At 40.4% G+C, this 22,608-nt stretch overlaps 2 protein-coding genes across 2 annotated transcripts in view; both read left to right on the top strand.

Annotated features, from left to right (window-relative positions):
- Nucleotides 1-4,686, top strand: part of si:dkey-29d8.3 (uncharacterized protein LOC556220 homolog) — a 7,256-nt gene extending 2,570 nt beyond the window's left edge. Inside the window, exons 2-7 of the mRNA XM_068701832.1 lie at nt 466-610; nt 732-827; nt 2,730-2,874; nt 3,049-3,194; nt 3,521-3,660; nt 4,088-4,686. Coding sequence (XP_068557933.1) covers nt 466-610; nt 732-827; nt 2,730-2,874; nt 3,049-3,194; nt 3,521-3,660; nt 4,088-4,236 — 821 coding nt within the window. The 3' untranslated portion in view covers nt 4,237-4,686. The remainder of the gene's footprint in view (nt 1-465; nt 611-731; nt 828-2,729; nt 2,875-3,048; nt 3,195-3,520; nt 3,661-4,087) is intronic.
- Nucleotides 4,687-9,389: 4,703 nt separating this feature from the next.
- LOC137866010 (actin-related protein 2/3 complex subunit 5-like) lies at nt 9,390-14,299 on the top strand. Its single transcript, XM_068701635.1, has 4 exons — nt 9,390-9,627; nt 10,882-10,955; nt 12,450-12,626; nt 13,642-14,299. The coding sequence occupies exons 1-4, from the start codon at nt 9,489-9,491 to the stop codon at nt 13,702-13,704; spliced, it is 453 nt and encodes a 150-aa protein (XP_068557736.1). The 5' UTR covers nt 9,390-9,488; the 3' UTR covers nt 13,705-14,299.
- Nucleotides 14,300-22,608: the final 8,309 nt, after the last annotated feature.

Below are 22,608 nucleotides of genomic sequence, written 5' to 3' on the forward strand. Positions count from 1 at the left end.
TTTAATACACTATATTATATTGTATATTGGGGCATTTCTTTGTTTTTGTTTTGTCCTTGAATGTGAATGCAAGAAAAGCACGACAGCAAAATGCAGTAAAGACTCCAAAATACAATAAGTGCACATAGATTCAGTAAATAAAACATTCTCTGTAACAAATATTTCTAAACTCTTGCTGATTTGAGACATTTCATATGTTCTTAGATCCAGCTGAAATAGTTTTTATTCTAGAATGACAACTCGGTCCACACTGCGTACTTTTTCTTGGTCAAAGTGGTCAAAGTTTCTTAGTTCCAGTTAATGAAAATCTTCATTCAATATATTTTTATCTAGACAACCATGCACACAGAGCACTGACCTCAGCCCCATCCCACTGGAGCACGGACTGAGAGCCAGGCCTTATCACCCAAGATCATGATGGACTCGTTAATGGTCTGGTGATTCGATGTCTCTGTTGTTTTCCAGGTCCTTTCCATTCCACTACAGGTAATGTGTCAGCCCGCTATGAGACCAACATCACTCCAGCTGGCTGGACCTTCTCTATCTGGGGTGTTATCTATACCTGGCTCAGCCTGATGGTGATCTACATCACTACATATGTATTCAGAGGGTAAGACGACATCAAAATAGTCCTAAATATTTACTCATGTGGATTTGACCTGTGTGATAGGACTCATTAGTCAGAGCAAAATGCAGATGAAACTGATCTTTCTCTCTCTCTCTGTGAATAGATCCTGGGCTCAGTTTCTGATGCCGTACACCTTCTATTTTTGCTGGCTGTCCAACTTGGTGATGAACGTAATATGGCTGCTGCTGTGGGATAGAGAGTATGTCTACTGCTTCTACTTTGCACAAAAAATCAACAACAACAGCAATGATTAAAAAAGGGATGTAATGTGGATCTGGGTAAGGACACTATGGGTGAGGGGAGGACATGTAGGCGAGTACAACAAGGAGGATTTGAAACAGCCTCAGGTGAACCATGAGTAAGCGTCAGCCTGTGACTATGAACTCCCATTGAGAGGAGTAGAGATAGAGAACAGAGCAAGCACTGAGGTATGGAAGAGTAAATCACACGTATATTCTTAAAGGGTACTTTCATGGAAGACGGAACTTATCAAATTAAAAAATGAATGCATAAATTACTCAATAGATAAATTAAAAGTCCATTAAATATGCACAAATATTATTAAAATAAATGTAGACATTAATTAATTGATAAAGTAATATTTCTGTTTCAATTTGCTTCTTTATCTTTGTGTTAATTCCCCCATTTATTTGCTCTTCTATTTAATTTTCCCATCTATTTATTTGTATTAATTTTCAATTAATTTATTGTTAAATGTATGTATTTATATATGAAAAAACAATATTTTACAAGCTTACATTTAAACTTCACAATAATGCAATAATTGACCTTCGTCCAATACAGAGCTTGAACGCATCATAATGCAACCTGCGTGCGTTAACTTTTTACTGCGTCATGTAGCAAAGCAGGAGTGTGCTGTCCACCGTTTGCTAACACAGATCTGTTCACAATGTAGTATTTTCAGGGGAATTCTTTTTCCCCAAGACAACGACAGTCTTGAGTCCTGATGGTACTTTGGCATCTACTTGGTAGTAAAGTATCGGTTCTAGTGACACACACCATTACCGAATACTCCAAAATCTATTTAAAAACACACTATACTATATTTTAAATTTGAAAATAAATAAAAATTCAGCTCCAAACAAACTTTCTGGAAACAGTGAAACTGTTGATAGTGTGTTCTGTCAATTAGCCAGAAAAACAGACGTTTCTGGAAAGTTGAATTGTGTGTGCTATGAGCACCGGAATCCCAATCCCATTCACCTCCATTATAAGAGGAAGGAGGCAGACGTCTCAGTGATATATATCTTTAAACACTGCCAAATATGAATATAATATCTGCACGAAAGTAAGAATATACTGTATGTTTTTAGGTATTTGGTTATTTTATTTTCTCAGCTGAGAAATTTCATAATCAACTCGAAAGGTGTACTCAGTAGAGCGCAGATCTCCGCCAGATATGTCTGCAAGGACCACTGTTGTTTTGTGCAGTCGAATGAATACGACCCACAATTGGCTAACCCGTCCAGACACCAATAAAACACTTCAAACTCAAAACCAAGCAGCGATGTATGCATATGCAATGTATGATGTAAGCGGGTCGCACCATCTTACCAATAACAGAATTAAACTCACCAAGCTGTCTGCCCTCGTACAGCTGTGTGTGTGTGTGTGTGTGTGTGTGTGTGTGTGTGTGTGTGTGTGTGTGTGTGTGTGTGTGTGTGTGTGTGTGTGTGTGTGTGTGTGTGTGTGTGTGTGTTTTGTTCGCCAATAGTGGTTAGCCAAACACACCGTCCATTCGGCTAGCTGTTAGCCAAACACACTACAAACTAATAATTCGTGGGTGATGAAACATAATCATCGATAAAATAGTTCTGGTGGTGATCACCACATGATTGTGAACTTCATTATATAGCCAATGGTATACATATTGTTGGAGAATCCATAAAAATGCAATTGATCTAATATCAAGGTCTAGGATAAGAAAGTTAACAATTACTGCAGGCAGAATTCATTTGATTTGCTATCTCTGAAATAGAACCGCTGCTGACCCTTTCTCTTCTCTCTCTCTCTCTCTCTCTCTCTCTCTCTCTCTCTCTCTCTCTCTCTCTCTCTCTCTCTCTCTCTGTCTGTCGTGCAGGTCGATGCTAGCGGCTCTGGTTGTATTAACCCTGATGACAATTGCCAACTACACTGCTTTGTTCTTCTGTTGCTCTGCCACAGATTACTATGGACTCTGGTTACAGACATACCATCGCAAAGACCTGTACTGTCTAAGAATACTGGTATGGCAGAGAGTGTGTGTGTGTGTGTGTGTGTGTGTGTGTGTGTGTGTGTGTGTGGACACTGTTGGTAGACTGTGTGCTCTTTATTCACTGTATTGCTGATGAGTCTCACTTTTTAAGAACGTCCCCTGTGAATGATGTCATTTTTGTGCTCGTAAATGCTCATATGCTCAGGTCCAGAATGGTTTGGCTCTCTACACCACATGGACTTCCATCGCTTCTCTGATCAACTTTTCATTGGTTCTCCACCTGTGGGGTGTGGCCAGGAGCACAGCAGCAACAGCTTCTCTATGCATCCTGTTTGCAGAGGTAGTGGGATGGTAAGCTTTGATTGGATGAGGCATTTGACAAGTAGAAGAGTGATCGATGTGATACTATGAGAGTATTAGCTTTAGTTCTGACACTGCTGTAATCGTGAGTCTGTCACTTAAAATGACTACAAAAATTTGAATTGATTTCGGTGGTCCCAGTGGAGAAGGGCTCGGAGCTCTCTACCTTCCGCCAGAGCTCGGCCTGCTGGTCCAAAGTGGCAGCGTAGCTGGATTTGGGTCTGTCTGCGGCAGAGGGCGGGGGGGCACTGTAAAACCATCACTGCACTCCATTACATTGTACAGGTGGCTGAGCATTGCGTTGTCTGTGTGTGCAGGTTCATCCTTGAGAACTGGGTGCTGGACCGTTGGGTGCGTAACATCCTGACCGTGTACCCCGTTGTGATCGTGGCTCTGCTTGGAAACGTCTTCAAACATTTTAACCCAGCTGATCCCACTCCAAACTCTGTGTTTATGGGTGAGTTTAACACTGGATCACTACAACTGTGACTTCACCAGCCCCACTCCCATCTTTATAGCACAGCCTCACAAGCTAAATAAGTGGCTGCTTTTCATCTGACATTCACAGTATATGAATACTGGATGAACAGATTCTGAACAGAACAGACAGGCACAAACAAATAAAGTCCACACGCACCGTATCAATGTCATTTGCCTACAGTTCTATCAACAATGTCAGAAAACAAGATTATTTTAGGAGGAGGCCAGCTCGACAGCTGCTTCCAGATATAATGTGATTTATATTTACAAAAAAATCATAGTGTGCTGCCTTCCTGTACTCGCTAAAATGATATCCATCTTTAAACTTGGAGGTTCATTTAAGTTCTGCTGGCTAACCCAATCACACACTGTTTCATTTCCTCACTTCTTTTGTGTCCGATCAGTTGCACTGCTGGTGTTGGCGTGTGTCCTGCTGGTTTCCCGACTCTGCACCGTCATCTGGAGAAACAGTAGGCGGCCTCTCCACTCCCCAGGCTCAGCACGGCTTATGGTATCGCCCCTTGATGGCAGAAAATTCATGATTTTTACTTAAACAGGAACCTTTTCAGTACTTCCTGTCCCTCTGCAGCCTTTAAACTGTCAGCCTACTCTTAGTTAGATTTTCAAGTGTTAATGTAATGGGAAGCCAGGTAATCCTCTCTCCTTCACTCCTCTTTTGTCCCTTAACTGCAATCAAGACAATGGGAAACGCTAATTACCTACTACGACTGTTAACCATTACTTACCATTAATATTGTCTGTATGTTATGTTCTTTTAAACAAATGCATGCAAGTGATTTCATTATGTTTTATAATGCTATTTTAAAGCAGTTTTATTGTTGCATTTATGGCTTTTTTTTATATTGTGTGTATCCATTCAGCGACAATAGACCATCAAACTACAGCATGTTGACCTTTTATACAATATAAGTTCAATAGAATACTAAAAAGCTTTGTTGAATTAATTCTGCTTTGCCAATTAAAGCATTGTTTTTCACATCTAGCGCATGTCTGAGTTCCTGAAAGTGTAAAATCAGTTGCAGAAAAAACAATTTAGCTGATATGCACATTATTCACATTATTCCCCACCATGAAAATGCAGCTAATGAAGACGGTTTGTTCATAAAACTTTGAACAGTATATATATACATATAATATGTATATGTATATATATGTGTATATATATATATATATATGAAAAAATATATATGTGTGTGTGTGTGTGTGTGTGTGTGTGTGTGTGTGTGTGTGTGTGTGTGTGTGTGTATATATATATATATGTGTGTGTGTATATATATATATATATATATGTATGTATATATATATATATATATATATACATACATACATACATACATACATACATACATACATACATACATACATACATACATACATACATTTCTTTGGGCTCCGGAGCTTAAAACCCCTTAAAAAATGCCTTGCCAATTCAGGGCTTCAAACTCTCACACACTGAATGTGAAACACATTCACGCTCTCTCACGACACATGCCATTTTCCCACGCAACAAACAACTGCATAACTGATAACTTCCAAGACATGGTGTCCTCTTCAGGGGTCATCGAGTGTTGTTTGTGTTGCCTTCGGCAGTGTCTACATGCTGAAGGAGACTTATTACACAAATAAATATACTGCTGTTATTTCAGTCTTCTACCCTTTGAGATCAGCTTCAGCCTCAGCTTGATCCACACAGCTATGTATTCACCCAACAGAAAGCAGTTATAGGCTCAAGTTGAAATGTATTTGCCATGCAGCCAACTATGTAACTATCACTAATGGATTAACACCTTGCTTTGACTGTCATACATCCCCTCTTAGCTTTTTGTTGAGACTGGACAGCATAACAGATGTAGAAAGCAACATAATACAAACGTTTTTGAAAACCTTTAAGATATAAACAGGCATGCATACAGCAGGGGACTCACAAAGTGCCGTAAAAAAACCTATTGTGAATGAGCTGTATACATGTCCAAACAATGCCCCTAAAACCTGAATAACACCAGCATATCCTGTATGTCTTAATCTGTAATATGATGTTTACTCAAGCCATATCAGATTTGGAATATTGTAATAATATTGTAAATGTAGTGAGACAGGACAACCAGGGGTAATAGTGGGGATAGTGGAGGTATGTCACTTTGCATGAGAGCTGCTCCATCTCAGCGGCTTTGTTCTGCTGATCAGGTGAACTAGCTTGAAGTCCTTCTTTCTGAACTCCAATAAGTCGTGAACAAGGTACATATTTTTTAACAAGACAAATCGGTATAAAGGTCTGTCAGCACTAACAGCAGCTGTGGATTTGTTTATGATCCCTTTAGCTTTGCATTCAGCTCATGCAATAGTACACGGAAGAGTAACTGGACCCTTCAGAAGATCCCAACATATACAACAAAGTGTCATCCGGCTAAATGTTGCTTACTTTACTTGCTGTTATTTCCCCTCTCAGTGATGAGTGTCAGACAATTTCACTTCCTCACAACAGATAGATAGTTATGCCATCCAAATCAAAACTCTTCCTTCTGTTCATGCTCACTTCCCGATCTGCGTCTTTTTGCAGTTCTGTGAAAGAGGAACCAGACAATATGTGGACGAGACGGATCTATCGTTGTGTTTGATTGCAGAAGTATATGGAGGACGCTATCAGGTTCTGCTTCATTAAAAGGACCTTCAACTGCCAGAGTGTGTTTAACTTTAATTTATAGAATGACGCAAAGAATGTGTCAGTTAGGGCTGGCTCAGGGTTATAGTTAGGGCTGGCTCAGGTTTATAGTTAGGGCTGGCTCAGGTTTATAGTTAGGGCTGGCTCAGGGTTATAGTTAGGGCTGGCTCAGGTTTATAGTTAGGGCTGGCTCAGGGTTATAGTTAGGGCTGGCTCAGGTATATAGTTAGGGCTGGCTCAGGTTTATAGTTAGGGCTGGCTCAGGTTTATAGTTAGGGCTGGCTCAGGTTTATAGTTAGGGCTGGCTCAGCGTTATAGTTAGGGCTGGCTCAGGTTTATAGTTAGGGCTGGCTCAGGTTTATAGTTAGGGCTGGCTCAGGTTTATAGTTAGGGCTGGCTCAGGTTTATAGTTAGGGCTGGCTCAGGTTTATAGTTAGGGCTGACTCAGGTTTATAGTTAGGGCTGGCTCAGGTTTATAGTTAGGGCTGGCTCAGGTTTATAGTTAGGGCTGGCTCAGGTTTGCCTTGGACCAGCCCCTAGATATGCTGCTATAGGCTGAGGCTGCCCGGGAGACTTCCTAGGATACACTGAGCTCCTCTCTCCTCTTCTTCTGTATGAATTCATGTCCCATTAATGCACATTACGAACTTTGCTTCTTCCCCGGAGTCTTTGCTTTCTTACCTCACAGGTTTCCATAGATCGTGGTTTTATCTGGACCCTGGTCCTGTCTGACACCCACTGCTATTATCTTTATTATTAGTAGTCACATTGCTTGCTATTGCCGATACCATTACTTATTTTATTATCATTATTATTCTACTATATCCACTGCTGCTGTTATTACTAGTAGTCGTAATTTTTCCGTCATTATTCTGCTTATTACTCTCATTATGACATCTATCACACTTTTGTCCATCCTGGGAGAGGATTCCTCCTCTGTTGCTCTCACTAAGGTTTCTTCCTTTTTTTCCACTTGGGGGAGTTTTTCCTGTACTGATGTGAGGGTCCCGGGACAGAGGATATCGTATGTGTACAGATTATAATATTATATTTGTGATTTGTGATTTTGGGCTATACAAAAATAAATAGAATTTGACTTTTCATTAAAAAAATAAACAATGTGTTATTTCCAAAATGTACATAGTCTCGGTTTAAATAAAAATAATTATGACCAAAATATGTTTGAGGTTCCTGCAAGCAATTAGATTACTTATGCCTCGAGCCAGTCAAGTTTTTAATGCATAGTGTGCACTGTGTGGTGCAGTTTACAGTTTACTAAAGAAGGTTAACAAGAACACAAAAACAATTGTAAACGAGGATTAGACAAAGTATAGAAACAGGAGTGTGTAGGTGATGGAACTTGTGACAGGGAGCAGAAATGGTTGTGACAGGGTGATATCAGGATTTCCACTGAGTTTTGATGTATATATATATATATATATATATATATATATATATATATATATATATATATATATATATATACATACATAGTATATACTATGTATATATATATAGTATATACTGTATATATAGTGCTTTGATGAGGTCAACAGTAGACTAGCATTTGTTGCAAGTTGGGGGGACGTTCCTTTTCATTATAGGCATAGGTGCATAGAAATTCATATTTAACTTTATTGTTTAAACTAGACTTTTTTGGTTCCATTTCTTTATGTAAACATAGCTTACATTAACAGTATGTAAACCCAAAACGGCCCATGCCACAGGTACATATAGAAAGTAATATATATATATATATATATATATATATACATTTTTTTGGGCTCCGGGGCCTAAACCCCTTAAAAAATGCCATGACATCCCAGTTTTGGACAATCTAATTCAGGGCTTCAAACTCTCACACTCTGACCGTGAAACACATTTCACATGCTCTCACGACACATGCCATGCATTTTCCCACGCAACAAACAACTGCATTACTGATAACTTCCAAAATCTTCTTCTAAAATCTTACAAAGAAATACTTTTAGCTTTCAGAAGAGTTAAGAGTATGCTTACATATTGGAGCAGCAGGGTAATTGCTTTGGCTAAAACAGAGAAACACAGACTGGAGTGTTGTAATCCCCCTACCCCTATTAGTAGTCTTCCCCCCTGGCTACTCCCAAGACCTGAAATAGACCTATAACATAATGGAATTAAAGAGAGAATGTACACCCTCAATGAATATTAACATAGGAAAAAGAATACCTGATCAGCTGTTTATACAGCAGAAATGATGGTGTTGATCATAGTCCTGCAGTGGGTGGAAGAAGTAAGATCACATAGAGTGGGACGCTGTGTTGACTCTGTAGCAGTCTCTCTCAGTATGCAAACTATGGAATCTAATAGGAAATAAACAACGTTTATTCAAATTTAACAGGCTTGGGGTGGAAGTGCGCTTCTGCTGCGTACCAACTCATGTAGGCATAAAAAGGAAGGAAGGAGCAGAGAAAACATGAAAGCAAAGAGGATTAAAGATGAGATAGATATACCTGCACACGACAGAAACAATGACGAAATGGCAGGACAGATGGGACAGGGATAACAATGGAAGACAATATTACACCGTGCAGAAAACCATTCATTCACAAAGTGTTTAATGGAAACAGAAGCTTTGACCACACAGGATTAAAGAAAACATTGTTGCTGCTTGGGAAAAGTTTACGAGAATGTGGAACATGTGCTCATGCACTGCCGGAAACACAGGGACAATAAAACGTGCTGGAAACATTTTTAAGGCAGGAACCATGAGGCTATTCTTGGAACAGCAGGAGATGGGTACAGGATACACAGAAAGAAGTTGTGGAATATTTCAAGGAGAAAGGAATGTATCATAGAATGTAATGTGTGTTTTTATATTTCTTAATATATAGTAGTATTAATACTGTCATTTATTATTACTTTATTTACCTAATTATATAAAGTTATCCAGGGACAAAATCTGGAGTTTAGTTCTCCAGTACAGTAGGTGGCGGTATGCACCAACGGTTGCAACCCACCATTTAAGTAGAAGAAGAAATTGTGACGCAGAAGAACAGGAAGTGAAGCTGTGTAGTACAGCTGCTAGTGTCTGCTGTCAAAAACGCTCGTCTTTAGGTTGAACAGTCTCTACTATCGTTCCAAAGATGTCTAAGAATACAGTTTCCGACCGGTTTAGAAAAGTAGACGTTGATGAATACGACGAGAATAAGTTTGTGGACGAGGAAGACGGAGGAGAGAGCCAGGGTGGTCCGGACGACGCAGAAGTAGACGCTCTGCTCAGACAATATCCTTTACCTTCAGGTGAACGTCTTCTCAAACAACTGGGACGTTAACTCCACTCAGGGCTCTCAACACACCCGTTGTGTTACAACGGCCGAGGGCTGAACGAGTTAAGTTGACGTTACACTTCCGCAGTGTATTGTGATTTTTCCTAAATATATAATTCTAAATGTCTAAATTGCACTCGTGTTCGTATATGACACATGGGTGACATTTATTTAGCATAACGTGTGCAGTTGGCAGAGCATTTCTGTGGAGGAACAGTCAAAGTAGCATTTCCGGGTGTAGGTTCCCAGGAGGGCGTGGTCAGTAAAGCGAGTTGATGGGTAACTTTAGTGTTTTTAAATCAGAAGGTAACACGTGCTCACTCCTCCATGCCTCAACTTTTTTGACATACAAATATATTGCATTAAGTTATAGGAAAATAGGAAGGATCTTAAGTATACATACATAAAGTTTAAACAGTCTTCTAAAGAAGTTATGTCAAATTCCAATATGGAGAATATATATATATATATATATATATATATATATATATATATATATATATATATATATATATATATATTAACATTTTACAAATACAATATCTGGGCTCCGGATGGGAGTCCACCCATTTCTTCTCTTACCTTACCATATCTCACCTTCAAAATATACTTATGAATATGTATTTATCTGGAAATACCTTGGCTCAGCTTCCCTTATTAAATAATGTCTAACATCCCCCCAAATAGTCTGGTATACATACAGCAATAAACCAAATGACAGGTTTCTTCTAGTTCACAGAAACTGCAGGATTATTTAATATCAATTCATAATCTCTGTAATGTCTTTTTTGTTGGGTATATTTATTTAAAGCAGACTGCTCTTTCACTATACGCTGCGGTAAACTAGGGTTGTAGTTAGTAGTGTAATGGTCGATGATGAGGTGGCTGTACTAGGTAGATGGGTAGGTTACTGATTATCTATCTATCTATCTATCTATCTATCTATCTATCTATCTATCACTGCTGATAGGTCTCATTCAGCTTGTATTGCTGTAAAGCAGCCATCATACATGAACGGTGGTGAAATGAGGAACCAAACAAGCCTAGCTCAATGTTCTCTGATTTATAAAATATTAACATTAAACCACCATCCTTGTAGTCAACAGCCTTCCTCCTCGCTCACTGTGCTACGGCCGCCCAGTTAGTTGAATGAAGTAATGCACATGTATGGGTCCTGTGGAACGGTGTAGTCCTTGACTGTTGTTTTGCAAGGGGAACATGAATGCGGCTCTCCTTGCCGTGCTGAAGAATCCTCCAATCAACACCAAGAACCAGACTGCCAAGGTAGAGTTTTCTTTGCTCAGTGCTATTGTGTTGAAGGAAGAAATGCCTCTCCACTTTTAGCGGGGACATCCTTCACCTTCTGCTTGTATCACCGGATATGGCAGTGATACAAGACAGTGAACTTATTTCAAGCATTAATCAGCTGTTTGTTTTTTTTCTGCATGTATAGATTATTTTCGTGTGGAAAGGGTGTATCCTAATGTGCCATTTATGAATCATTTTATGGAAAGTGATAGCACAAGCAAAATATCCAGTCACATAATGCATCAGCAGACGTTACAGCATGATGTATAAAGGCTGTACATGAGGAGAAGGGAATGGACGAGGGAAGAACACTCAGCAACAGTATGTGAGGAGGGAAATGGCTCTTTCTATAAATGTATTAATCGTCGGTTGCAGTGGCTCGTCTATTGATGGAAGATTGTAAAGTGGCACATTGACAATAATACAAAAAATGCTTTGAAGGAAGTTACTGCAGGGTCCATATGAGTTTCGACATTAATATAAGTCAATATGTTTCACTTGTTTTGGGCTCCAGACCCAGACGGCAACCTCCGGTTTTGAAAAGTGAAGCTGATGCTTCATGTTTTAAAGCTGCATTCTCTCACTGTCCACCAGGGGGCGAATCCTCTGGTTGTATAGAAGTCTATGAGAAAATGACTCTACTTCTCTCTTGATTTATTCCCTCAGTAAACATTGTAAACATGAGTTTATGGTCTCAATCTCTAGTTTCAAGTCTTCTTCAATACAGCATGATGTTCATTTAGTAAATGATGGTCCATTTAGAGTCAAACAGACCATAAAGCAGGTTATACTTTAGGGCGGGGCTACTGTGATTGACAGACTGCCACCACGGCGTTGTCCGGTCTGGGAGTTGCCTGTGTTTTCATCTTAGATCTCTAACCCTTTCCAATGTGTTCTTAGTGCATGAAGTTTTATTTGGTCAACATTTTGGTCGCCTTGTTCGGTTGTACTTGGCTCCACCCTCTTGTGTCAGTTCTGGTTGCAAAAAACCAAGATGGCGATGGCCAACATTCCAAAATTCAAGGCTTCAAAGCTGTGGTCCACAAACCAACGGGTAAAGTCCCGATTACTACATCCACTTCTCATGCTGCGTTCTCCACAACTCGAAAAAAATACAATTGGATGAAAAGATCGTCAGCTGACAAAATGTTTTGCATGCTGTATTGCTAAAATGACACGACTGGGCTTAATCTACAAAGAAAACACAAAATGTTGCAGATGTTTCTGGAATATCTATGTTTTGGTCCTGCAGTCTGCAGAGTTCCAACATATTTAGATCTGAAAAAGGCTTTAGCTTAGAGGGAAAGCTAAGTCATCCAGCTACTTGTTGGTCAACGTGTGTGTGTGTGTGTGTGTGTGTGTGTGTGTGTGTGTGTGTGTGTGTGTGTGTGTGTGTGTGTGTGTGTGTGTGTGTGTGTGTGTGTGTGTGTGTGTGTGTGTGTGTGTGTGTGTGTGTGTGTGTGTGTGTAGGAGAGAGCAGAGCTGCTGGTGCTCAAGGTGCTGAGCAGTTTTAAGAGCAGTGACATAGAGAAGGCTGTGGGCTCACTGGACCACGCTGGAGTGGACCTGCTGATGAAATACATCTACAGAGGCTTTGAGAACCCCAATGACAACAGCAGTGCTGTGTTGCTGCAGTGGCACGAAAAGGTATGTAGTTAGTAATAATACAATATAAACTAGTTCCAAATGAAAAGCATTTTTTAGATTAACTAAATAGCATATTGTGTCATATAAGGAAGGTTACAATACCACTCATTACAAATCTGTGTAATTGTACACATACACCTCAAATGTTTTTTTTGTTTTCATTGCTCTTGTCAACAAAGCCATGACAACGTGTCTTCCTGTTCATGGCCAGCATTACATTTTAGGACACAGAGAAAGATGAATACATATTTATATAGGCCTCTTGTGTGCAGTTTAGAGCATGGAGCACTGTGGTAAGAACAGAAGGTAAAATTTGAACGATGAACTCATTGTTCAAAACTTTTCTTTTTCCACTTAACCCTTCACCCCCAAAATGACCAGTTGTATAACCTTTTCTCACCATGCATGACCCTGAATTCTTGAGGAAAACTTGAAGTAAATGACGAGCATGAAACTCTATCAAACTGTCCGTTTACAATACATCACACAGCTCAAGCAGTATATTCCAAGCCTCATTTATGTAGTTGTATGCTCACTAGTTCACAAACGCATGCATCTTCATTAAACCTTCATTAAAGGCTCACTGATGTGTTTGTAACAACAATGGAGGAAGAAGATATGTGAGGCTTTGATACAGACACTCTTATTCTTAGTAGATCCATGAAGTGTTGAGGGGGATCTAAAGTATCCTTTAATTGTAACATGGGGGAGCTGGTTTCCCATGTTACTGTTTCCTCAAAACTCTCTTTATGGTCAGCTGTTGCCTTATGATCCGTTCAGACCAAACACGTCGGGTGTGAATGCACCTTTAGAGCTTAATTTGTAAATAGAAATATTTTGATCAGGCACTCCACCTGACGTGTGTGTGTGTGTGTGTGTGTGTGTGTGTGTGTGTGTGTGTGTGTGTGTGTGTGTGTGTGTGTGTGTGTGTGTGTGTGTGTGTGTGTGTGTGTGTGTGTGTGTGTGTGTGTGTGTGTGTGTGTGTGTGTGTGTGTGTGTGTGTGTGTCCCCACAGGCTCTGGCAGTGGGAGGAGTCGGCTCTATAGTTAGAGTCCTGACTTCCAGGAAGACCGTCTGATCCTTCCAGAACCCACAGAGTCCATCTGCAACACAAGATCACCAGACCTGAGTACAGCGTTCTGTTTTTGAACACGATTCCTGTTTATTTTTTTAAGCTGAGCGCCCTCCTCATGCAGTTCTTTCCTTGGTTTCTCTGCATTCACTGTTTTCAATCACACATCTGGAATCTGGCAGTGCTGGAAGTCGGGCAGGGAGGTGCTGGCACCTCCCACCATGCAGAGAGGAAAGACACGTTGAGACGCTTCACTCGAACACATTCACTCCTTGAAAATGCCTCGCTGCGGCTCTGATGCCTCTGCTGGCTCACTGTCACCTCCTCCTACGTGTCTGGAGCCTCAGAGTCACAAAGATTGAGGAGAAGATTGTTCTTGGATGGACCATCTTAGACTGGTGACCTGTCCAGGATGTTTCCCTGCCTTTTGCCCAGTGCATGCTGGGATTGTAGTTATCTTATTTTACCATATCATTCTAACTTTATTAACGTTTTTGTTTTTCAACTGTTTTTTTTTCTACTTGCACCACATTGTTGTGTGCAGCCTGGCTATTGTTTTTTATATCTAAAGTAAGCAACCAAATAAAGTAATGAACCTGAATATTTACTGGTTATACTTTCATGTCTTAAAATGCCGGGGCTCTAATAAGCCTTTACTGTTCACTTCAGGCAATAAATGTAACCGTGTCTTATTTTCTAATGTCTGCTTTATTAAAGACATTTCATGCCCAAGCTACCAGCTAGCCAAGATGTTGTATAACATTTTGCCTGGCGTAGAACAGCAAGATTAGTCAATTAATTCAGTCAGTTGACACAAACATTAAATGGCAGCTATATTCATAATCAATTCTAATTTTCAAGCAGAAATATCCCAAACGTTATGCTCCAGACTCTCAAACGTGTCCGCTGTTATAATAAACACAATGTTTAGGGTTTTCAACAAAAGACATTTGGGCTCATCTTGTCATGTTTTCTGATGTTTTACTGGCTAAACAATGAAGGAAATGGTTGGCCTGGTGATGCCTTTTATCTATCTAACAACAACTAATACAGCAACGCTTACCTATGGTGTCTCCTGGAATCAACCCGCCCCATCATTCCTTGTTGCATTAAATGTGTTATTCTGAACTAGCAAAGACATTGAATAGACCTGTAGATTCTGCTGCTGTTGGAATGATGACTAAAAAGACTTAATAATCTTCGGTAATAATCTTGCTCTTAGTTCACGCAATAAAATTTAATTGTTGCATTGAAGACAACTAACAAGTACCCAAAATCCCTAACTGTGGTTATGGATGGAGTATAAGATTGATTGACTCTTAGCTGGAAGTTTGTAACCAGTTTAAAAATTCTAATAGTAACTGTGAGCACGATAAGGAAATGGATTTTAGCTGACTGATGACCTGCTCTAGTTTGGTAGTCTGAAACTTTAGCCCAAACAAACACTTCTTCAGTTCCATACTGTATCTCCATGAATTGAGCATTCTGTTAATTTTCACAGTATTTATTTACAACTTAGACGTGTTTTATAATAAAGACATCTTTTTACAAGATAGGACCTTAAAACTAATTTAATTAACTAATTAATGACAAAGTCTTCCATTGAACTAGAGAATTATAACTGAAATGTCATCAGGGGACACTTTCAAAATGAAAAAAACAAAGTTGTTTACCTGTGTTTTAATGTATTGTCATTACAGCTTGTGTCCATGTACGCATTTGATGTGGAACTGTGGCAGTTTTCATGTTTGATACTGTAATTTAGTTTACTCATATGTATGCAACTGAACACACACATCACAGACTGACCTGTACATGTGTCTTGTCCAAAATATCCAGAATTAAGGACACATTGTCCAGGATGGACCTACCAGGCACACAGTAGGTCTAGTCTTAGTAGATCACCTGGGCCATCACCTCTCAGTCGGTTTGCCAGGGCTTTGAACAAGATGTTATCGTCCGATCAGAAAAGGGACTCAGGTTATTGTTGCTCTCCTGCAACTGAGAGGCAGCAACATGTTTTTAAAAAACACATTAAAAACAGTTAAAAGATCTTTAGCCATCTCGCTCCAGAACTTTTTGAAGAACTCTACAGGAATCCCGTCAATACTCCATGCCCTGCAGAGCCCATTCTTCTTCTTCTTCTTCTCCAGGCCAAAGAAGAACTTGGAGGGTGCGTCCATCAGTGCTGCACTCAGGAAACGTGACTTGACCAGCGCCCTGAGCCTTAGTGCCCAGCAGGTCTGTAAGAGCAGACTTTTTAGACTTGAGATCTTTAATGTGATCTCAATTTCCAGTGGATTCTGCTAAGCTCTGCAGCGTCACAATTGCACTCTCCAGATCCTTCATAGATTTGGTAATGTCCCGTGTGACATTGAGAGTGTACTGCTGACAGAGCTGCTTTATCTCTGTCTTCCCACAATTACACCACTGTTTTAAAGACTTGTTTTCTGCCCTTAAAACCGCTCCAAAAAAACTTTAGAACATCAATTCACTAACAAGGACCGCGGCAATAACAAAATTAGTTTTGAGAGGTTTATTGCATGATGGAATGATTGTTAGATTTAGGAAGCGGAAGAGGTAGCGGAAGGGATGTAGGGTAGGGGTTGAGGTAGAGGGATGAAGGGATGTAGGGGTCGAGGTAGAGGGATGAAGGGATGTAGGGGTCGAGGTAGAGGGATCAAGGGATGTAGGGGTCGAGGTAGAGGGATGTAGGGTAGGGATTGGGGTAGAGGGATGAAGGGATGTAGGGGTCGAGGTAGAGGGATGAAGGGATGTAGGGGTCGAGGTAGAGGGATCAAGGGATGTAGGGGTCGAGGTAGAGGGATGTAGGGTAGGGATTGGGGTAGAGGGATGAAGGGATGTAGGGGTCGAGGTAGAGGGATGAAGGGATGTAGGGGTCGAGGTAGAGGGATCAAGGGATGTAGGGGTCGAGGTAGAGGGATGTAGGGTAGGGATTGGGGTAGAGGGATGAAGGGATGTAGGGGTCGAGGTAGAGGGATGAAGGGATGTAGGGGTCGAGGTAGAGGGATGTAGGGTAGGGATTGGGGTAGAGGGATGAAGGGATGTAAGGGTGTAGGGAAGAAGAAACGAGGAGGGTAGAGAGGGTTGTAGAAAAGTGGTTGGGCGAGCGATGGGGGTTTGTTTGTGTCCGGCGGCTGGAGGGAATGGAGACGTAGAGTGGAGGCCGTCTCTTTGGAAGCTCTGGTGGTGCAGAGTCCCCCATTGTTCCTGTAAACCTGCAAGAGGGAGAGAGAAAAAAAATAGAAAGACAAAATCGGGGTTCGGAGGAAGGGATGTGAAAACTGAGTCGAAGAGGAAGTGAACAGGTTCGTTGTGCTTAAATACTTTGTGTGGTCCCTGTTCCTGAACTAAGCTTATAAAACTCAATTTAAAATTTGCATCACATAAAAGAGCCGTGTTAAAATGCCAGTATGCACTTTTACACTTTAAGTTAGTGATGAAAATGTTGCAAATAACCAGAATGTGATCAGTAAAACCAACAGGCAACATGCTGCACTTTAAAACATGTTAAAATGGTGTTTAAAACAATAAAACCTGTGAGCCGAAGTATACTGTCTCTTATCTCCACACATCGACTACATGATGTTCTTCTAACAGCTGCCTCGGTGCACGCTGTGATGGACTGTGAGGCTCCAAGTGATTCATGTCTATAGAGTCATTTTCAGTGCAGTTAAAATCTCCTCCAAAAAATAAAAAATCCTCCACATTCACTCTGCATAAAACGCTGCTTAAAACCTGTAAAAACACACTCGGTCAGGTCCAGAAACAGGAGCATAAACATTTATGAAAACCAAAATTAAAATGCTCAAACTTTGCCCTCACCGTCAGCAGTCTGCCCTCCACCACCTGCTCCACCTCCAAAGACTCTTTGAGAAGAGGATGGTTTGTAAAGAACCCCCCAAACTCCACTGTCCACATCCAGTTTCTGTTTCCAAACTGTGTCAGCTCTCCTGTTTAGTTCATTTGTTCAGCCATTTCACACAATGTGTAGTTCGGACTTCACCATGTGGGGGACACAAACAGAGAGGCCTACATGTAAAAATGTAAGCCTAAACTGTGAAACCACGCTGAACCCCCATCAAGCGTTAAAATCTCACCTGAGATTAGGTTTAAAAAAATTTTAAAAATAAAATATCACATCACCGTTGATCAAGTCATCACGTGTGTAACCTGTGTACAGTATGCTTCACATATCATGGCACCATCTTGTGGTTAAAAAAAAAATACAACAAGTTGAATCCAAACTAAATAGTAACAGTTGAACTTAACATATGAGGATTCATCTCAAGTCAGAAATCTTTGTGGACTCACACATGAAGAAGCTGCTGAACGCTTTGCCCTCCTACATACAAGACTCCACTGACAAGCTGCTGAAGAGCACTGATGTCATTGATGAGAAGGATTTACTAGTAACCATAGATGTGAATTCATTCTGTTCCTCATGAGGACGCTGTGAATGCTTTCAGATACGTTCTGTCCATTGATGTGAACCAAATGTTTTGATGAGTCCTTTTTTCATGGATTGTATTCAACACTATAACCTCTGTGGTCAATACATCAGTTTGTGATACGTTGATGATATTTGTCTTGGGTTCGGTGGTGAGTTAGAAAAGCTGGAAGAATTCAAAATGTATTTGAACAGTTTGATGCAAACTCTCCCTTTTGACACACATTTCAGTTCTGGATCGATCAAATTTTTAGATGGAAAATAAATCAAAAATGGTGAAAAACTACAAACAAGTATTCCCACTAAACCCACTGACAGAAACAATCTGATGACTGCAAGCAGTTTTAATCCAAGAGCACAGCGAGAAGGTCTTCCTTTAAGACAACTACGGATTGTGAAGAATTGAGAGAGACTTTGATATGAAATCAGTGGATCTAGTTCTAAAAAAGCAGGTTTTTCTTCTGACCGGACTGATTGCTCTTTCTCCAGAGAAAGAATGAAACCAGCAAGAAAAAAAACATCTTAAAGACGTTCTGGTTTCTTCAGATTTGGTCTCAGGTGTCGAGTTAATGCAGGAGATACATGTGATGACTTGATACCACTGATGAGATTCTCCTATAGAATGGCTTGTTATAAAGCCTAATAGATACATTATAATGTGTTACGATTGTGCTTGTAAAGCATTATAGACATGACCTTTATATAAAGTGTTACAGGATTCTTTATTTATGATTTATTAAATATTATTCTGGTTGACTGACAGGCTTTAACTGATGGCTTATGTGAAATTGAGAAACTCAAGACTGTTTATTATTGACTACTAACATTTATAACTGCTGACATGATGATTTATCTTTACAAAGTGAGACACACAAGCATTTTTAACCAATTAATAATTATTATGAAATCATTTATCAGAGAGTAAAACATAAGTAAATATATCTGCTAACAAACTGAAATAAAAAAGATTTACACAAAAAAAACCTGACTAGGATCTCTGATATGAATGTGTCTGTTAGATGTGAACTCTTGTGGACTCAAACGACTGATCTGATGACTGCAGAGAATGATGGACTTTAATGAGCAACAGAGCAAAGGCCTACCAGAGCCAACTAACTGGCTGAGGCTCTAAAGTCTCAGGTGGAGCATCATTGCATCCTTCAGACTTCCATCCATCTGGCGGTGGTGGAACTGAGACAGGGAGGGTGCTCTGAGTTTGGGAGAGGAGCAGCAGGAGTCGATGGATCGTCCTCATCGGCTCTGGATCAACTCCTGGTAAATCTGGAAGTCCGTGAAGTCAACAGGGTCTGGAGGAAACCACAAAGAAAATGAGTTGTGTTCAAATAACACGCATCGCCAGACCTCCATTAAAACAATCAGATTAAATGAAGAAGCACAGCTACACACTGAGACACTACCAAATATCTCACACTGCTGAACATCAGCCTGATCAACTGTACTTTGAGGTCAGACTAGCAGGAGGAAGAAGAGCACTCTCTGGTCCATGAAGTTCAGCATCACAGTCAGTCAACGTGTGGAAATAGCTGTGAGGAGAAAGAGATGGTGTAAACAGAATGTAAAGACAAAGGCAGCTTTACTTCATCAGTCCAGACATGTTATTATTACACAGCTATGTTTCTGTTATCTGAGAGGTGATATTTATGAGTGTGTCTCTGGTCCCTGCTCTTCCTCTTAGGTCTTCACATGGCGGTAGGAGAGGAGGCAGTGGTGCAGGTTGATGGAGGAGGCTGCAGGTGGAGCTACAGTCGTCTGGCTGAGTCTTCAGGTGGAGGTTGAGGTCGATGGCTGCAGGTGGAGGTTCAGGAGGCAGGTGTCTGCGAGGATCTACAGGTGGAGGAGACACCTCCAGGTTTCTGGTAGAGGCTGTGAAGTCAAGCGTATTAGTAATATTCCAAACATTACATTACGTTATGTTAATATAGAATTTTATTTTATAATAGTTTGGTGCAACATTCATATTAATATTTACCTTTTATATGAGAGGGTTCACTCGCCCTCCACCTCCTCTCCTCTCCTCTCCTCTTGTAGTCTCTTAATACTTACATCTAATACAACTTAATACAAACTAATACAACTTAATACAAACTAATATAACTTAATACAACTTATTACAAACTAATATAACTTAATACAATTTAAACTAAACAATTCCACACTCATGTAAATCATTTTACTCTAAATAAGTAATTTCAAAATCAGCTAAATTTAATTCAAATGAATAAAGGTGTTTAGCTGGATCATGGTGCTGAACGTTACCTGGAGGGTCTGTGTCCTTTTGCACCACCAGCCGTCAAACTGGTCTCTCCTCTCCAGATAAAGACCCACGTTCCTCGCCCACTCCGGTTCAGGGTGGTCCCATAACGGGTGACGCTCAACGGGTCCCTGAGGTGGTTTTTGGGGACTTACCTTTACAGGCTCACCGGATCCCTGAGGTGGTTTAGCGGCACTTACCTTTATGGACCCACTTTGTTCCTGGTGCTGAACCTGACCTGGAGGTCCAGTGGCCTTGTTGCTCCACCAGTTGTTGAACTGGTTCCTCCACTCCGGATTAAGCCTCCTGTTCCTCGGACTTACCTTCAAAGGCTCACTGGGTCCCTGAGGTGGATTAGAGGAGCTTTGGAAAAACAACAAAACAAGTTATCATAACTATGCAGTTGACACACAATGTTACATAACCACATCACCAGGGGACTATTGTCCAGTACGAGAAAAACTGACAAAGACAAAAGTGAGGTAGTTGTTTTGAAGCCAAGGAGGAACAATTAGAAGTCAGTGCTCTGCTTAGATTGACAATGTTGAAAACCAGAAACTCAGCCAGAAATCTAGGTGTAGCTATGGACTCTGAATTTCAACAGCCACATGAAGACAATTACAAAGTCAGCCTATTAGCACCTTAAGAATATATCAAGGATTAAAGGATTTATGTCTCAGCAGGATTCATAAAAACTTGTTTATGCACCATTTATCTGGAATAAACTCCCAGAAAACTGCAGGTCGGTGTGTTGTGGCAGAAACACTACCATCAGGTTGTGGCTGAAATGAAGAGACTCAGTTCTTGGAGTAGCAACCAGCAGGAAGTGTTTTAATGCGCACACGGCAACATCCAACAAGTCCAAAGTATTAGTTGTTACAACTTACTCTTATAGTCTAAAGTCAGCCCCCTTACGTCACCTTCCACCTATCAAACCAATCGGTTGAACCACAAACAAAGCACATCTGGCCTCCTCATTATGTCATGCTCTCATGTCTTCGTCTGGGTCAAGATAACCTTTTGGCCGAACACACGATTCATGTACGGGAAATGTTTGGAACCAAATTGGAGTGATATATTATAATTTGTCTGCTCTCTAGGAATGTTTTTTTGAAACCAAATGTGTTCAACATAACAAGTTATATAAACCATTTTAAGCATAGTTATATGATGTTTTTCTTCAACAGGTGACAACTATCACTTCTTTTAAACCAAGGCTGAAATCCGCTGAAGGTAAAAAAAAAATACTACCCAAAATTGACATATTTACTTTAAGTGTATCAGGCGAGTTTTACACTCGCAATTGAATCTACGCTGATGTGTGCATCAGCTCGGTGCAGGCCTGCGTCTCAGCTCCATCTTATGGACGTAACCGAGACTTGAAGCTCTTATTTAGGCTACAAGTCTATTTTTCTTTGACAATACGGAAGTAAACTGTTGATGCCCGATAAAATGACACAGAATAACTTTGTCTCCGTCAGCAGAGACAGTGTAGTTCTGTTAGTTGTTAGCCAAACACACTGTCCAAAAACAGTAAAAGTGAGCACACTGTTTTCCCTGTAGACATACAGTCTATGCCCCCCACCCACTGCATCTCCGGCCACAGATGGGGTTCGGGTCATTTTACACTATTATTCCAAATATGACATTATTCCTAATTTGATACGGCTCATATAAACATATTCCGATTGTATATTCTGCCTTATTCCCAATGATTCATTTTCAGATGAAAACGTGGGATATGCCGGTATTATTCGGGTTTTAGGAGCATTCTTTGGACGTATAGCACATTCGTAATATGAGTCTCAATCGGGGTTTTTACGACACTTTGCGACACACAACCTCTTTCCTTTACGACCAGCTCTGTGCATTGAACATAAACCAACTAGCCAATAGTTTGGATAGTTGGAGTAGAGATATTAACTGTTTTTTGGATTTACGCAAAAATCGCAACGCCGACCTTTTCAGGAAGGCGGTTAACAGAGTGAAGGAGGGAGGCTGTGTTCACACGGTCTAACAAGTCCTCCACTGGTGGAAAACTTTGAAATAAAACAATTTTGATGCAAAGAAGCTAAATGGCGCAAGCGTCTCCTGCCGGTCCATTCTCTCATATTTTGACGTGATAAACGACATTTTAGGGCATCGACCCCTCAAACACAGCTGAGAA

The sequence above is a fragment of the Cebidichthys violaceus genome, unplaced genomic scaffold (assembly GCF_023349555.1).
Source record: "Cebidichthys violaceus isolate CVI_PGR_0920_01 unplaced genomic scaffold, fCebVio1.0.p SCAF_8, whole genome shotgun sequence".
Lineage (NCBI taxonomy): Eukaryota > Metazoa > Chordata > Actinopteri > Perciformes > Stichaeidae > Cebidichthys > Cebidichthys violaceus.

Excerpts from the sequence above, each read along its gene's own strand:
- LOC137866010 (XM_068701635.1), top strand. The coding sequence starts at position 9,489 with ATGTCTAAGAATACAGTTTCCGACCGGTTTAGAAAAGTAGACGTTGAT. Across the intron at positions 10,956-12,449 it reads CCAAGAACCAGACTGCCAAG|GAGAGAGCAGAGCTGCTGGT; the intron begins GTAGAGTTTTCT and ends GTGTGTGTGTAG. Across the intron at positions 12,627-13,641 it reads TGCTGCAGTGGCACGAAAAG|GCTCTGGCAGTGGGAGGAGT; the intron begins GTATGTAGTTAG and ends GTGTCCCCACAG.